General features: G+C 39.0%; 1 protein-coding gene across 3 annotated transcripts; it reads left to right on the forward strand.

Annotated features, from left to right (window-relative positions):
* The first annotated feature begins 54 nt into the window (after positions 1 to 54).
* On the forward strand, positions 55 to 13,868 carry LOC138349489 (uncharacterized). 3 transcript variants are annotated; one of them, XM_069322457.1, is made up of 5 exons: positions 55 to 144; positions 426 to 558; positions 4,949 to 5,401; positions 8,729 to 8,917; positions 11,297 to 13,862. In XM_069322457.1, the coding sequence occupies exons 3-5, from the start codon at positions 5,054 to 5,056 to the stop codon at positions 12,743 to 12,745; spliced, it is 1,986 nt and encodes a 661-aa protein (XP_069178558.1). In that variant the 5' UTR covers positions 55 to 144; positions 426 to 558; positions 4,949 to 5,053; the 3' UTR covers positions 12,746 to 13,862. The 3 variants fall into 3 exon arrangements, with proteins under 3 accessions (XP_069178558.1, XP_069178559.1, XP_069178560.1); XM_069322458.1 differs by lacking the exon at positions 4,949 to 5,401 and having other exon boundaries at positions 11,297 to 13,868; XM_069322459.1 differs by lacking the exons at positions 55 to 144; positions 426 to 558 and having other exon boundaries at positions 4,967 to 5,401; positions 11,297 to 13,863.
* Positions 13,869 to 16,132: the final 2,264 nt, after the last annotated feature.

A 16,132-nucleotide genomic window follows, 5' to 3' on the forward strand; every position in this document is an offset into this window, starting at 1 on the left:
AACGTTCTTATTTTAGAACAACAGTAATGATTAATGTTTCATCCGTAATATTAACTGACTTGGATTCCGTTCCCCAACAGCTGACTGTGTAAACACAAGATATGACAACTAATTGTGCGACTGCTGACTGTCGAAGATATTAGTGTCAGTATTTGTCTAATACAGCTGGTAACCAGTTGAGAGAATATTTTATCAACCATTCACTGATATTATTATATATTGATGCTTTAAACATGTGTTCCAAAGTGAATGAAACCAGTTTCGAGTCATAATGTCAAACAAGATCGAAGCTTCATAATGGCCCAATTCTTGTTTACCTGCACAAATAGTCCGAAATGCTTATCTTATCACTCACAAAATGGTCAAACATATTTAAGCTATCACGTATATGTGGCTCGGTTATATATATATCTAATCACTGGCAGGTATGTGCTTGTAAGGAAGGTGGCGAGGAGTCAAAGCAGAGCAGTGGAGCTGGAGAGACGGCCCTACCCCTGCAGGGTGGGCCTTCTGCACCTCTAACTGCATATATAATGCAGGTCTGATTCGCCAGTACGGGTGAGTACGTCTTTCTGCTTCGTTGCTCCATGTAATTGGCCGAAACACTTATGTGAGTTATTGGCTTTGCAAGAATGTAAAAACACCAATGTTATGTACTCTCACAAACCCAGTGTACCTTCTTGTGTGTAATATATATATTGTAGTAGGCATCCATCAGTCTCAGGAGGCTAGGGAATTGCACTCTGATTGTCAGTATGGAGTGACCTCTCCAGGGCAGAAAGCCAGGGTAGGTGGATATGGGAAGAGGTTGTCACCCATGCAGCATGTCCCCCCCTCTCCATGGTGCTGAGTCTCTCCAATGAAAAGGCAAACGCCAATACAATTGATTCCAGCGCCATCGCAGGAACTGTTAGAACGAGGTTGAAGGCAATAACAAACGGCCCTAGGGGGTTCCATCTCTGGAGGTTACCTCGATGTTGGTGAAAAGAGGGCACAAGGACTCCAAACCCGGAGACCGTCGTGGTTGGGGCCAGAGAAAAACCACCCTAACAAGGCCAAGAACGATCCCAGGCTCCTGAAGGAGAGCTTGGGCTGCACGAGCCCCCAGGATCTTGTCTTGAGGTTATCTTGAGATGATTTTGGGGCTTTAGTGTCCCCGCGGCCCGGTCCTCGACCAGCCCTCCACCCCCAGGAAGCAGCATGTGACAGCTAACTAACACCCAGGTACCTATTTTACTGCTAGGTAACAGGGGCATAGGGTGAAAGAAACTCTGCCCATTGTTTCTCGCCGGCGCCCGGGATCGAACCCGGGACCACAGGATCACAAGTCCAGCATGCTGTCCGCTCAGCCGACTGGCTCCCGCTCGGCCGAGGAGCCGGTCGGAGGTGGAATTTTGAGCCCCACACCTACGGGTTCCAGATAGAGATTGTTTATATATATATTATATATATATATATATATATATATATATATATATATATATATATATATATATATATATATATATAATATAATATAATATAATATAATATAAAATATGTATGTACTGGACAGAAATGCATACTAGTTGGTCATTAAGCTCTTGTTGTGGTCTAAATTTTTCATAAAATAACCCTACAATAACATCAACGCAAAATTTCATGTTCTTGTCTGCCACTATCTTACAAATTCAGATAACCCTGAAGTTTCCCCAAAATTCAAATCAAATCAAGCTCAAATTAATATCTCATAAATTTATGGAATACATTGCCTGATCTACCCCTGTGATATAGTATGAAATGGCATGGTACATCGTATGTAAGATGGTACACCATTGTGAGGGACAGAAAGCCTCATTGAAGTCCCCAAGTTAATATGCAGTCACCCAGACATTTGCTTGTCAGACCCAGTGGTGCTTAACTACCTTGAGGTTACCTTGAGGTGCTTCCGGGGCTTAGCGTCCCTGCGGCCCGGTCGTCGACCAGGTCTCCTGGTTGCCGGACTGATCAACCAGGCTGTTGGACGCAGCTGCTCGCAGCCTGACGTATCAGTCACAGCCTGGTTGATAAGGTATTCTTTGGAGGTGTTTGTCAAGTTCTCTCTTGAACACTGTGAGGGGTCGGCTAGTTATGCCCCTTATGTGTAGTGGAAGTGTGTTGAACAGTCTCGGGTTTCTGATGTTGATGGAGTTCTCTCTCAGAGTACTTGTTGCACCTCTGCTCTTCAACGGAGGTATTCTGCACATCCTGCCATGCCTTCTGGTCTCATGTTATGTTATTTCTGTGTGCATGTTTGGGACCAGCCCCTCTATTATTTTCCACGTATAGATTATTATGTATCTCTCCCATCTGCGCTCAAGGGAATATAGATTTAGGCTCTTTAGTCAGTCCCAGTAGTTTAGATGTTTTACTGAGTGGATTCTAGCAGTAAAGGATCTCTACACGCTCTCCAGGTCAGCAATTTCTCTAGCTTTGAAAGGGGCTGTCATTGTGCAGCAGTATTCCACTCTAGAGAGCACTAGCGTCTTGAAAAGTATCATCATCGGTGCATCTTGGGAAACCATAATAAATGATAATGAGATTACCAGAAATGAGAGGAGTTGGTAAAGCTAAACTTAATACTGTATTTCAGTTCTTTTTTGTCCATGTTGAGAGCACAAGCAGTGGTTCCCATCATTGGGGACTGGAAGCCTTGGTAGCCAAGGTTTCCCCCCCCAGATAACTGAGTGACCTAATTTACTGCTAGATGAACAAAGGCATACAGCATTAAAAAACATGTCCAGATGTTTCACCCTGCTAGTGGAGCGACCTCAGGTCCAACTGTTCATGGTTTGTAACCTACCTCTTGTAAATTCAGGTAAAAAAAAAAAAAAGAGCTTTAGGAGGTAGATATAGAGATGTAGTAGATGCTAAGGTAGAACTTGAAAGTGCCAAATTTGCATATACAGTACTGTACATATCATACAGAACAAATGGTTTTTGTATTTATATTTGGCCATAACCTACCTTACCTTCTAATGTCAACCTATGTCTTTGCTATTATCAAACATCAATGATTAAATCACTAACTTGTAAAACTGCTGATATTTGCCATGTATAAACTTAAAGAAAATTGTAGTCCATCTGTTTATTTAGTTAAAATTGCTATCTGCTGTTCTGTTGCAACTGCTGTTCCATTCAACATGTCATTATTGTCATTCTTTTTTTTTCTTCGTCATTTCACTTCATGCTTTTGATCTCAATTAGTTTTAAGTTTTTTCCCCACATCTTTACCGAAATGCTGCGCGTATTAGTGGCTTTAGGCATAATAGTATATATCCAACATTCTGCTTGTAACTCATTTTGTATGTATGTACTTTTTCCTAAGTAAAGATTATTATTATTATTATTATTATTATTATTATTATTATTATTATTATATAATACACTGTTAGGCTAGGATTGATTAGGTGAGATTTAATTTGTTTGGATTATATTTAGTATGGTTTAGTGGAGTGTGAACAGCTGCCTAGCTTCTATTATTTTTCTTTCACTCAACAGAAAATTAGATTTTCTATAACTTAAATAATACCACTGTGTTAAACTTGTAGGCACTGTTTAAAAACAGTTTAAAAACCTCCATTGTTAGAACATCTGCATACATATACCACAAGTACATCAATTAAAACCTTTGCATTCCAATGTCACTAAAATGTATCATCCATACTCCGATAGTAAACATTACAATGGCACTAGAACAGTTTGTTCGATTGCTATTCATGAACATTTGTATTTTCATTAGTCATGCATAGTCTTTTGCATGCATAAATACAGATGTGTTTTTTTTTCCTCTATTTGCTAGAAAATTAATTTGTAAACATTTTGACACTAAATTTATGGTTATAATCCAACAAATAACTTAGAAAAAGTAAAATGATTTTAAGAATTTTTCCCATTGCTGAGCAGCCTGTGAGAGGCCCAGGGAGCAGAGAATGCTTACAGTTGGGAATGCTCAGAGAGACTAGACTGCCAAAGATATAATATGGTAGATACCTACAAATGAATATTTTGGGAAAATATTTGAGGCCAGTATTTTGTCATCCAGGTCCATAGGCCTTACAAGAATTACAAGGAAAATAATATGGTGTCAAAATAAAAAATTTAAAATTATTAATTTTGGTTTTTATTCCTTTCAAACAGTTGTAAGCTCCTCCAAATTTAAGCTGATAGATCGATAGATATCTAGGAAGGATAATTCTAGGTGTTTGGTAATATGATGTATCCGGAGGTTGGCACCGACAGTGGTATATTGTCGGTCTCAGTGACAAAAATTAACTCCAAATCACCTAAGAAACACACAAACCAGAAAGAAATAGGGGAAAAGCTGTCTATATTTGGACTTTGCTGGTCTCCGAACGTTGGCAGATTATAACCCTAGTAGAAGAGCTAGTGTTACAGTAGCTGGAATAATACCTTCCCTCCCACAGACCTTAATTACAGTATAGTCATCAGGTTGCAAGACATGTGACATTCCATAGTAATCATTACTAGCCATGACATGGCTCAAGAGCAATCCAATTAAATCTTATATCAGATATGCCTAAATCCTCATTCCCTCAAATTAAATGCCTTATATAGTCCTCTATCAAACATAGAGCTGCTATGCAATATGGTGCCAAGGTTGTCTGGCCTCAATAGGTCTTATAGCTTGAGAGCTTGTAGATGTACACATTCTGACTTACAGATTGCTCATGATTCTAATATTTATCAGTATTCTTTTACTCGTGTGGAAACAGATAAAGCAAGAACTTAAATGTTATTACATAATCTTTAAGTGTAATATGTTTTATCATTGTATCAAAAACATTTATACCTAATTGAACACAGTTAATAAGTTGACACACTGTTAATAATTTTGGTTGACTGAATATATTGTACATATAAGCTCTCATTCACATTATTTTATATTTATCTTATTATGTATTTACAGTTCTGAGTTGCATCATGAAGTGTTAATGACAGCAAGACTGACTTGACTGAGGGACAGTCATTCCTGTGCCTGGCACCACGACCAGGAAGTGGTGGTATCCCCACCATGAGGGAGTCCTGTCTGACATGTCCCAGCAACACTCCAAAGACACTCCATGCCATCGTAATCATCCGGCTGGCTCACCTGCTTCTCCAAAATGCTGTCCCTATGGGATTAAAGAAATACTTGCCTTTCCTGAATATGTTTGATCGCCTGCATTTGGCTCCCAAAGATTCCCATCTGAACCTGGGTGAGAGTGAAGCGAGTTGCCACCACAATGAAGAGCCACGCTCTGTAGAGTCTGGAGATGCAACTGCTGCAACCGATATATGTGACGATACCATAGATGATGTTATCTTAGCACAGACAGGAGAATGTAATGAACATCTGTTAGATTCAAAAGAACTGTTAGTGGTAGGTCTGCTTTATAGTGTATGTATTTGTAAACATTATAAACTAGAAAAAATTGTCAGGCTTATGAATGAATAGGAAAGTTAATATTTGAGGTTGACAGTTACATACTCCTAACAGCAGTGTTGTTTAACTAGATAACCAAGATCTTTTCAAACATCCTGATTGGAGCAACTATAGAAAATATGTTCATAAACTCACACAGGTCTTTTTTTTTTAAGTCACTAATTTCACAACTGGCTACTTTCCCTGATCACTGCCAAATGGCAGCACCCTCACCAACACCAAGTTTCCAGCCAGGAGCCCTGTCACATTGACTGAAAAGAAAAAAAAAACATGCACAGGAGGATCTAAATTGTGTTTAGAAAATGACTATTTGTGTTTATTCAAATCTTGATTTCTGAGCTATTGTAGTCAGGTCTTTCCTAGCCTAAGGCAAGAGTTGTTTGGAAGCAACTTAATACTTTATTGTTCTGGGCGAGTGAGTGCCGCGCTACCCCAAGTGGGTCCGGGCATTCCACGGGAGCGCGCGGTAATACTGAAAAGTGTAAATTCTTTTCAAATTTGTCACCTCAATTCTCATCCTAGGTTTTTCAATTTGGTATCAATGTGTTCACAATAGAATTCTCTACAGGACTAAATGCATATGAACTCCAAAAGCATGGCTTACCACCCACAGCAAACAGAGAAAGTGAGAGCGAGTTACCCGGAAGCGAGCAAGAGCAATAAAATGTGTACACTTTTCACTTTGGTCACTTCATTTCTCGTCCTAGGTCTTTCATTTTGGTATCAATGTGTTCACAATAGAATTCCTTACAGGAGTATAGGCAAATAATGTCAAAAACTGCGGGGCGCTTCACCCGCCGCCAAGATGAAAGTGGGCCAAGGTTACCCGCAAGAGAACACTGCGCCACCCCAAGGCGTGCCTGGCACTCCATTAGAGAGCGTGGTAATACTGAAAAGTGAATACTCTTTTTCAACTTTGTCATCTCAATTATCGTCCTAGGTTTTTCAATTTGGTATCAATGTGTTTGCAATAGAATTCTCTACAGGACTAAATGCATATAAAGCCCAAAAGCCCAGCATACCATCCGCAACAAACAGAGAAAGTGAGACGTGTTATCTTGGAGCATGCAAGAGCAATAAAGTGTACACTCTTTTCACTTTGGTCACCTCAGTTCTCATTCTAGGTCTTATATTTTGGTATCATTGTCTTCGCAATAGAATTCTCTACAGGAGTATATCCAAATATAAAGTCCAAAAGCCCGGCGTACCACCAACAGCAAACAGAGAAAGGGACGGAGCGTTACCCCCGTGAGCGCTAATAAAGAGCAATAAAATGTGTATACAATTTTCAACTTTGTTACCTCAATTCTGGTCCTAGGTCTTTCATTTTGGTATCAATGTATTCACAATGAAATTTCCTACAGGAGTATATGCATATAATGTCCAAAACCATGTCGTGCCCCTTCCACAGTAAAGCTGAAAGCAGACCAAATTTTTACATTTTTGACACCATACTGCGTCGTTACCGAACATTTGTCTACTAAATTTTTTACACCATCCTGCGTCATTACCGAGCGAAAGTGTTAAAATTATGAAAACTAGAAAAGAAATCTGTTCTATTGTGCAGAGTGGTGTTCCTGATGCCACAGAACAGGAAGTAGACAGGACCCCACCCCCCTCCTCTCCATAGAGCTTTGTCACCAGGGAATAAGTTTACCTGAAGGAGAGCTGTTGCAGTATTAGTAGTGTTGAAGTTACTGGTAGTATTGGTGGGAATTATTTTGAAGAATATAGACATCAAAGGTGCAATTGAACCTAAAAAGAGCATAAACCAAGGATGTCAGAACAGGCCATCATCGAGAAGAATATCCAGAAGCAAACTGCTGAAGGCTGTGAACCCAAGAATACACCTATGACTGATGCAGTTTGATTACACAGAGCCATAATGTGATGAAAAGTTAGCCTCAGTTAAACACACCCCCAGAGCAGCCTTGGGAACCCCCCAAAAAGACATACACTGTCCCATGGCTGCCTTATGTGTGGAACTGAAAGCTTCTGGTGATGACCAGTTCTCAGATTGCAAGGGATTTGCTGTACATGCTTTTTTGTTATCCTGGAGACATTGGGATTTCCAGTATGTTTCCCTCTAGTTCAAATTTTCCATATTATTTTCAGACTTACATCAGTAGGGTGATCCTTCAGACTCATTGGCGGCTGACTCTGGCTTGGTTTGTGAGCCTTTGGACTCGGGCTTTGAACCTGTGCATATATTTCCGAGGCTCCATCTATTTTCAGCAATTCAGTCAAGAAAGGTTCCTCATTGGTTCGAAGTTATGTCAAACTTTGCGTATAGACTTATGTCGAGTATGCTTCCAACTGTATGGTGTACACTTACCGAGTTTTCAATTGTCATGTTTTTGGCTGTACCAGGTGGTTTGGCATGCTTTTTTTTTAATTTTCCTTTCTGTATTTTTGACTTCAGGTGTGATTTTTTCCTTAGTTGATTATTGGACATAAACTGATACTGAATATTTTTGTCTCTCTTTTCCTGTAGCCGTGATGGAGGGTCCTGTTGGCTTTCAAAGTGGATGTCTTGTCTTTGCCATTTAGAGAGTTCTCAGGTTTCTTCATGCTTTTGTTCTGTGGCAGTGGTGTGGCACTACCTGCATGCCACTCAAAGGGCTCAGATAGCCACTTTGTTCATTAATCCTGTCTGTTGTTCCTTGTTCCTGGGCTTGGTTGTCTCTGAGGTGACTCTTTGGGTGGTTCAGTTTCATGAGCCTGTTGTTTCTCTGTGAGCTCATGTTGTCCACAGGTTTGTGGGCTGCCTTTTCCTTTATGTCCATAGCAGATATTCTGGCTTATATGGATTACAGTGTGTGGATTGTTTCTGTTCTTTTATCTTAGAGCAAGTGGTCTCCTCCACTCTATGGTGAGAGCATTTACCAAGCTACTTGCAACAGTGGGGTAAATATTGACTGGAGCCGGGTGTGCAACTAGTACAATACAGTACTTTAATTGGCCTCAGGCACTGCCTTGGGGGAGCAAGTGAGAGATTGGCTAAGAAAAGTGTGTTTTTTTCAACTATGTTCTGTAGTTTTATAGTGCTGTGTATTTTATTTGCATTATAAACATTTAAATTTTTCAGCTGATATAAGCACTGTATTAGCTTTTAATTCCTTTGGTTGTGAGAAAAATTGGAGTTTTTGTATTAAATATTCATAATACTACTTGTATAGTAAGATATATGTGGTATAGAGGATGGGATTACTTTACCTGATCAGCTGGAATAAAATATTACGGTACTTTATATTTTTTTCACAGCAACATATGGTGAAAGTTAAGCAGTGGTGGGATGATGAAGGATGGTTTGGTAAACAAGACTCCAAACTCCGCAAGCAGCTGCGAGAAGCGTGCTCAGAGCTGCTAGAATCTCTCGGCTTTAAGTGCCAGTGCCCTGTCCTTTTGATGACTCTTGAATTGATGTTCTCCACAAAGGCTGGATTTGGCAAGGTGAGCTCAGGGATCTACATTCCTTTGGATTGAATCACCTCCAGGAACACAATAGCTGGCTTGACCTAATATTATTCACCTAAATATTCAAATGGTTCATAAGTATATTTAAGTACAGTATGTCAAGCCTGGTCTCAGGCCGTGCTCCGGGAGTAGAAGAACTCCCAAAACCCTCTTCATTTATGCCTTATCTTGAGATGATTTCGGGGCTTTTTAGTGTCCCCGTGGCCTGGTCCTCGACCAAGCCTCCACCCCCTAGGAAGCAGCCCGTGACAGCTGACTAACACCCAGGTACCTATTTTACTGCTAGGTAACAGGGGCATAGGGTGAAAGAAACTTTTGCCCAATGTTTCTCGCTGGCGCCTGGGATCGAACCCAGGACCACAGGATCACAAGTCCGGCGTGCTCTCCGCTCGGCCGACCGGCTCCCTATTTCCGGTCCCTTTACTTAGTTTGTGACTGTAATCCAGTATACTATAGAATAAATGTTTGGTAAAGTAATATCCTCCATGATAGTATCATAGGGCCGCTGACCACTCACTGATTTAAACCTTGATTACTTGAATCTCCAGGTAATGTGATCAAAGTTGTGACCGAGTTTGACCATCTCTTGATTCGGACAAAATCAGAATTATACAGCTTATCTATTGGGGAACTGAATGGTGTGTTGCAATGTGTTTGTCCTTCTGTATGATACAACAAGGAAGACAGAACAATTTTCCTTTAGAGTTTTATTTAATACAAATCCCCCCCCCCAAAAAAAAAATATATATTGTAATGTATAGGAGCAGAAGCAATCAACCTGAAGGTTTATAGTGCTGCTTGTGAATTTTTGTATTCATTTTTTTTACAAACCACTTCCACGCAGCCTTGTCCCTTGCAATTGTTCACACTCAGTCCTTGCTTCCTCATACACTCCGTGTTTGCCCACGTTATTCTCAGTTGGCTTCATTCTTATCTCAAAATCGAGGATCCCAGATTCAATTCCCAGGCAGGACAGAAATGGTTGGGCATGTTTCTTTTAACCTAATGCCTCTGTTCACCTAGCAGTAAATAGGTCCCCAGGGGTTAGGCAACTGTTGTGGGATTTCAACCTAGGAAGGCCGGTAGTTTGACCTTGGGAAGACCACAAAACAAGTCTAAAGTATATATACATAGGCTTCCTGTCCCTAATTGAATAAATTAATTATTATTTAACAATCAACCATTATACATTCATTGAATATTACTAAACTGTTTTAATGTGTTCAGTCTTTTGATTTATTGAGTTTTACATTTCATATCTGTTCATGACAGTTTAATTCCTTGCTCTATATATTCTCCTAACACCACACATGCTTTTCAGATTAACAGTTTTTACTGCTCTAGCTAACTCCAAATGTTCCCACTTTTGTACACTTTCACAAACGAGAATTCTTACTGTACAAGAACTGTAAAATCCAACTTGTAATTAACTACAAATGAATAATAATGCACTATTATACATACAGTCAGTAGTCAATCAAAATAAATGCAGAGATACTTTACTGGAACTGTCTCTGCTCACACTCAGACCACTGTACTGACCATTATAAAATTGCAAATAATCACTGGAAAATAATTGTTAGGACCTCACTGCTCACACAAAATGTCTACCAGCATAGTAGGCTGGTAGACAATAGTAGTACACTGTACTACTATTCTTACACTGTCACTGGGTAATCACAGTAGCAGGTTGCTTTTGCATATGTTGACTCACTGCACTGCTTGACTCAGTACATACCAGTCCTTGGTTGGGACTGTCTTTAGGAAACATGCAACCTCCTTCAATTCATTTGAGGAGGAGCCAAACAATGACCTTCCATTCAGTTTATGCTCAGCAGGACGGATGCTTTACACACTAAGTCCTTGACCTTGCTTCCACGATGCACTGAACTTTGCAACTTTCTTGAGAGATCGTTGAGTAACATTCTGAGGTTAGATAGGCTGCTCCTTGCAATGTCCTGTAGCCTGCAGTGCTCAACAAGGCCTTGACTTGACCTGACCTGCAACTGATGAATTATGCGAAATTCGGGAACATCGGCCGTGGGCACCCATTCACCACAAGACCCTGAGGCATAATCAGGACTCATAGATTAAAGAGTGGCTCTCAATGATGATGTGACTTTGGATTACTTGTTGATTGGTTACTTCAATTAACATGTAGTTGATCATCATCCCTTTTCTCATCCTGGTCTCCAACATTCTCACTTCATTATCAGGCACCAAAAAATGTCCTTTCAAGCAGAAATGCTGAAAGTGCCAGCATTGGTGTTTCCTTTCATAATACATATGTGCTCATGTTTACACACACATAATCATTTGTACTCTATATCTTAACATTTTATTATGTTTTTTCAGAGTGTGAGGACTGTCCCATATCCCTGCAGTGCTACCTTGAAAAACTTTCTTTTGAAGCTTCAACCTTTCGGAATAGAGAAGCTATACACTGCTAATTTACAGTTTGACTGCCCATCTGTTGTTGTTACTATTTGTAAAAATTCTCCCTTGATTAAATGGATTCATCTGAGAATAGAATTTGCCAAGGGGGAAATTTTGAGAGAAATAGGTCACACTGCTCCTGGCATTGAGACAGTTATTGTTGTTGTCAGAGAATATGAAATATATGAGGAAATATCATCTACTGTTGAAATTGTCATTGTTGGTGGGGAGGGTCTTGAGGATAATTTATACACAGGCTTTTTTGATGGTCTAGACAAAAATTCTGTGAATCATAAAATCCAGAATGATGAGGATATGAGAATCTCTTTCCCGAAACTAAAATATGTTGATGTTGGAAGCCACCGAGATGTGCGGGAGTTCTTGCATCACCTTCTATATGCATACCCAGATATAAGATGTATCACATGTAATTCAGAAAATTGGGTCTTGAGCAAATATTCTTTTGATTTTCCACCTGTAACTCCATCAACTTTAGGTAGGGGTCCCAAGTCTTTACGAAAAAAAACACCCAATTATAACCTAAGAGAGATGAGCTTTTCATCATTTTGCCTGGCATCAAAATTACGTGATATTTTTACTAAATATAGAAAGTTGGAGCATGTTGGTTTGCATTTACTGAAAGGTCCATGGAAGATTAAATCAACCAGTGAAACTGCTAAAGAGCTTCTTTGTACAATTAATTGCAAGTACTTAACTATCTGTGTTGATGTATACATGAGTAATGATGACTTACTAAGTTTATACATACCATCACTGCAAGCAACTGGATCATCTCTGAGAATATTACAGTTTCACCTTACTAATGAGGTGAATGTTAAGGTTTTATGTCAGCTGATCAACATGTGCCAGTTTATAGAGGAGCTGTCACTTGTAACATCTTGCGAAAGATGTGAAGTTGAAGGCGAGGACACAGATGAAATTCATATTAATGAATTATCTCGGTTGAAATGCTTGAGCATCTCTAGTCCCTATAATGTTACAGATGCTCTATATTTACTGTCGCAAAGACTTATATTCTCTGCCACAAATCTAATTACTTTAGAGCTTGAACTTGGTGGACGAAAAGTAACAGAATGGTTGATGGAGATTGCCTCAAGAGGGGCTCTTGAATCACTAGAAATCTTTCACATCAATTTACCAAGTTATAAGTTTGATACATTGATAATAAGCAACTTCTTCCTTCCTTTGATTAATTTATTGCCTCATCTTTCATGCTTAATGCTGAGCAATGTTTGCTTCTGTGTTGTCCATATATTAAGAGCACGATATCAGTTCTCAAACTTGAGAATTATTTCTAGGACTTCATCGTACTTGGCATTCAGAAGTCTATCTTCTAGGTGCTGTTGAGTATATGCTTTAATATGAATGTTATTGAAACTTTTCAATTAAGTCAAGCAATGTGATACTGTACTGTACATTCAGATGGCGTCTGGGATTTTGTCTTGGAAACAGTTTTAACCCAGTCACCGCATATTTTTGTTTCGCTACTGGTTGCATTTTTCAAGTAAGAACATGAATTACTTTTCCATTGATACCATTCTTAAATTCTTAAATTTAGTTCTTGCATTTTTTTTGTACAGTATTTAAACAATTTGTTTTTGAGTCTATTCTCTAATGAAAAAAATGATCCTGGTAACTTTATACAAAATTATTAAGTGATCTTAAAGAATAGAATATCATAAATAAAACAAATAAGCATAATTGCTAAAATATTGTGTTTGTCCACTTTTTATTTATAACAAATTAATTAATGCGAACAAGCCCGAATGGTCCCCAGGCGTATATGCAACGGAAAACTCCACCCCCATAAGTGACTCGAACCCATACAGCCAGGAGCACTATGCAACTGGTGTACAGGAGACCTTAACCGCTCGACCATCACGACCAGACAAAAGATGATGATAGCCGAGACTATTTCCCCATCATCCTGCTGGCGCTCTGATGGTATTTTATCAAATCACCTAATTTTTTCAGGCCATGTGAGCAACACAAATGCGAACAAGCCTGAATGGTCTCCAGGCATATATGCAGCTGAAAGCTACCATCATCTTTTGTCCGGTTGTGATGGTCGAGCGGTTAAGGTCTCCTGTACTCCTGTTGTGTAGTGCTCTTGGCAGTATGGGTTTGAGTCACTTCTGGGGTGTGGAGTTTTCAGTTGCATATACGCCTGGGGACCATTCAGGCTTGTTCGCATTTGTGTTGCTCATGTGGCCTCCAAAAATGAGGTGATTTGATAAAATACCATACCCAAGATTACCATCAGAGTGCCGGCGGGATGATGGGGAAATAGCCTCGGCTACCATCATCTTTTGTCCAGTCGTGATGGTCGAGCGGTTAAGGTCTCCTGTACACCAGTTGCATAGTGTTTCTGGCAGTATGAGTTCGAGTCACTTCTGGGGGTGTGGAGTTTTCAGTTATACATACATGCATATATATATATATATATATATATATATATATATATATATATATATATATATATATATATATATATATATATATATATATATATATATATATATATATATATATGACAATGTCAGACCACGGAGGAAAATGAAACAGGAATTTCCTTAAGTACTTTCGTATATTAAATACATCTTCAGAAGGAATGAAGTTAAATACATTATTAATATATTATTAATATATTATTAATATATTAATATATTATTAATATATTATTAATATATTAATTAATATTATTAATTATATTATTAATTATAATTAATTATTATAATATTTATAATAATATATAATATAATTAATTATAATATTAATTATTAATTATAATTATATAATTATATTTATAATTATATTATATAATTATATAATTATATATTATATAATTATATTATATAATTATATTATATAATATATATTATATAATTATATATATTATTAATATATTATTAATATATTAATATATTATTAATATATTATTAATATATAAATATATTAATACATTAAGAATTAAATACATCTTCAGAAGGTCCTGGACCTTCTGAAGATGTATTTAATATTTAATAATACTAATAATACCCTTTTATAATATAATAATACCCTTTTGGACCTTCTGAAGATGTATTTAATATACGAAAGTACTTAAGGAAATTTCCTGTTTCATTTTTCCTCCGTGGTCTGACATTGTCACATTCTTAATCACGTGTTTATTTTCGTGATATACACACATATATATATATATATATATATTTCCATATACACAGTATATGGAAGCTGTTTAGTTTTATAAGGGTGACTTAGTCATGAATAAGAAGACAATATTATCCTAGAGAGAGAGAAAGGGATTCATGTTTGAGTGTTGTCAACAGATGGCAGCACATATTGGGCTCTGGGTGCCCAATATGAGGAGTTGAAGTCCTTAGGCTTTGATCACTGAGCACTGTTACAGTATTTGTTATTCTTTTTAGGGGGGGGGGGAGGGTGCACTTGGAGAAAAGTTGAATAATATAGTGTTGGAAGATGTTTTTTTCAGTGAAAGGGTTAAAAATGGGGGCATTTTGGATATACTGTGGCACCTGGGCACTGGACTGCCTCTGCATTTAGTACTGAAAAAAATACTGTATATGGTGCTGCTAAGCAAGAAGAGGGTTTACAGTGCTAGATATAATTCTTGAAAGGCAGGATATAAAATATTAATCCCCCTGTCATATTTAATGGTTCATGCATTCTATTAAATTGTATATCATAAATAAAAACCAATTACAGTATTATAAATGTTATTTTTTGCCATTTTGCACAGAAGAAGGTTCGGGAGTACCCAGAACCCGCACACTTGTAGTGGTCTAGGGCGCGTGCTCGGCAGTACCCAGAACCTGCACAATTGTAGTGTTTAGGGCGCGTGCTCGGGAGTACCCAGAACCCACATGTTTGTAGTGGTCTAGGACGCATGCTCAGGAGTACCCAGAACCCACACACTTGTACTGGTCTAGAGTGCATGCTCGGTAGTACCCAGAACCCCCACACTTGTGGATTCTGGGGTGCCGGTAGCTGTGTGGATAGCACGCTGGACATGTATCCTGTGGCCCGGATTTGATTCCCGGTGCCGGCGAGAAACAATGGGCAGAGTTTCTTTCACCCTGATATCCCTGTTACCTAGCAGTAAATAGGTACCTGGGAGTTAGACAGCTGTTACGGGCTGCTTCCTTGGTGGGGGGGTGTGTGTGTGTGAAAAACAAAAAAATAGTTAGTAACACTTGATTGATAGTTGAGAGGCGCGCCGAAAGAGCAAAACTCAACCCCCGCAAGCACAACTAGGTGAATACTTGTACTGGTCTAGGGCGTGTGCTCGGGAGTGCCCAGAACCCGCACACTTGTACTGATCTAGGGCACGTGCTCAGAAATACCCATAAGACGCACGCTTGTAGTGGTCTACGGCATGTGCTCGAGAGTGCCCAGAACCCGCACACTTATAGTGGTCTAGGGCGTGTGCTCGGGAGTACCCAGAACCCGCACACTTGTAGTGGTCTAGGGCGTGTGCTCGGGAGTACCCAGAACCCTCACACTTGTTGTGGTATAGGGCGCATGCTCAGGAGTATCTAGAACCCGCACATAAAGAACCACTCTGTAAACAGATTGGTAGACGGTTGGAACAAGTTAGGTGAGAAGGTGGTGGAGGCCAAAACCGTCAGTACTGTAATTTCAAAGTGTTATATGACAAAGAGTGTTGGGAAGACGGGACACCACAAGCGTAGCTCTCATCCTGTAACTACACTT

This window comes from Procambarus clarkii, chromosome 11 (genome assembly GCF_040958095.1).
Source record: "Procambarus clarkii isolate CNS0578487 chromosome 11, FALCON_Pclarkii_2.0, whole genome shotgun sequence".
Lineage (NCBI taxonomy): Eukaryota > Metazoa > Arthropoda > Malacostraca > Decapoda > Cambaridae > Procambarus > Procambarus clarkii.

Coding starts and splice junctions, on each gene's coding strand:
- LOC138349489 (XM_069322457.1), top strand. CDS start 5,054: ATGAGGGAGTCCTGTCTGACATGTCCCAGCAACACTCCAAAGACACTC. Junction 5,402..8,728: donor ATTCAAAAGAACTGTTAGTG/GTAGGTCTGCTT, acceptor TTTTTTTCACAG/CAACATATGGTGAAAGTTAA. Junction 8,918..11,296: donor CAAAGGCTGGATTTGGCAAG/GTGAGCTCAGGG, acceptor ATGTTTTTTCAG/AGTGTGAGGACTGTCCCATA.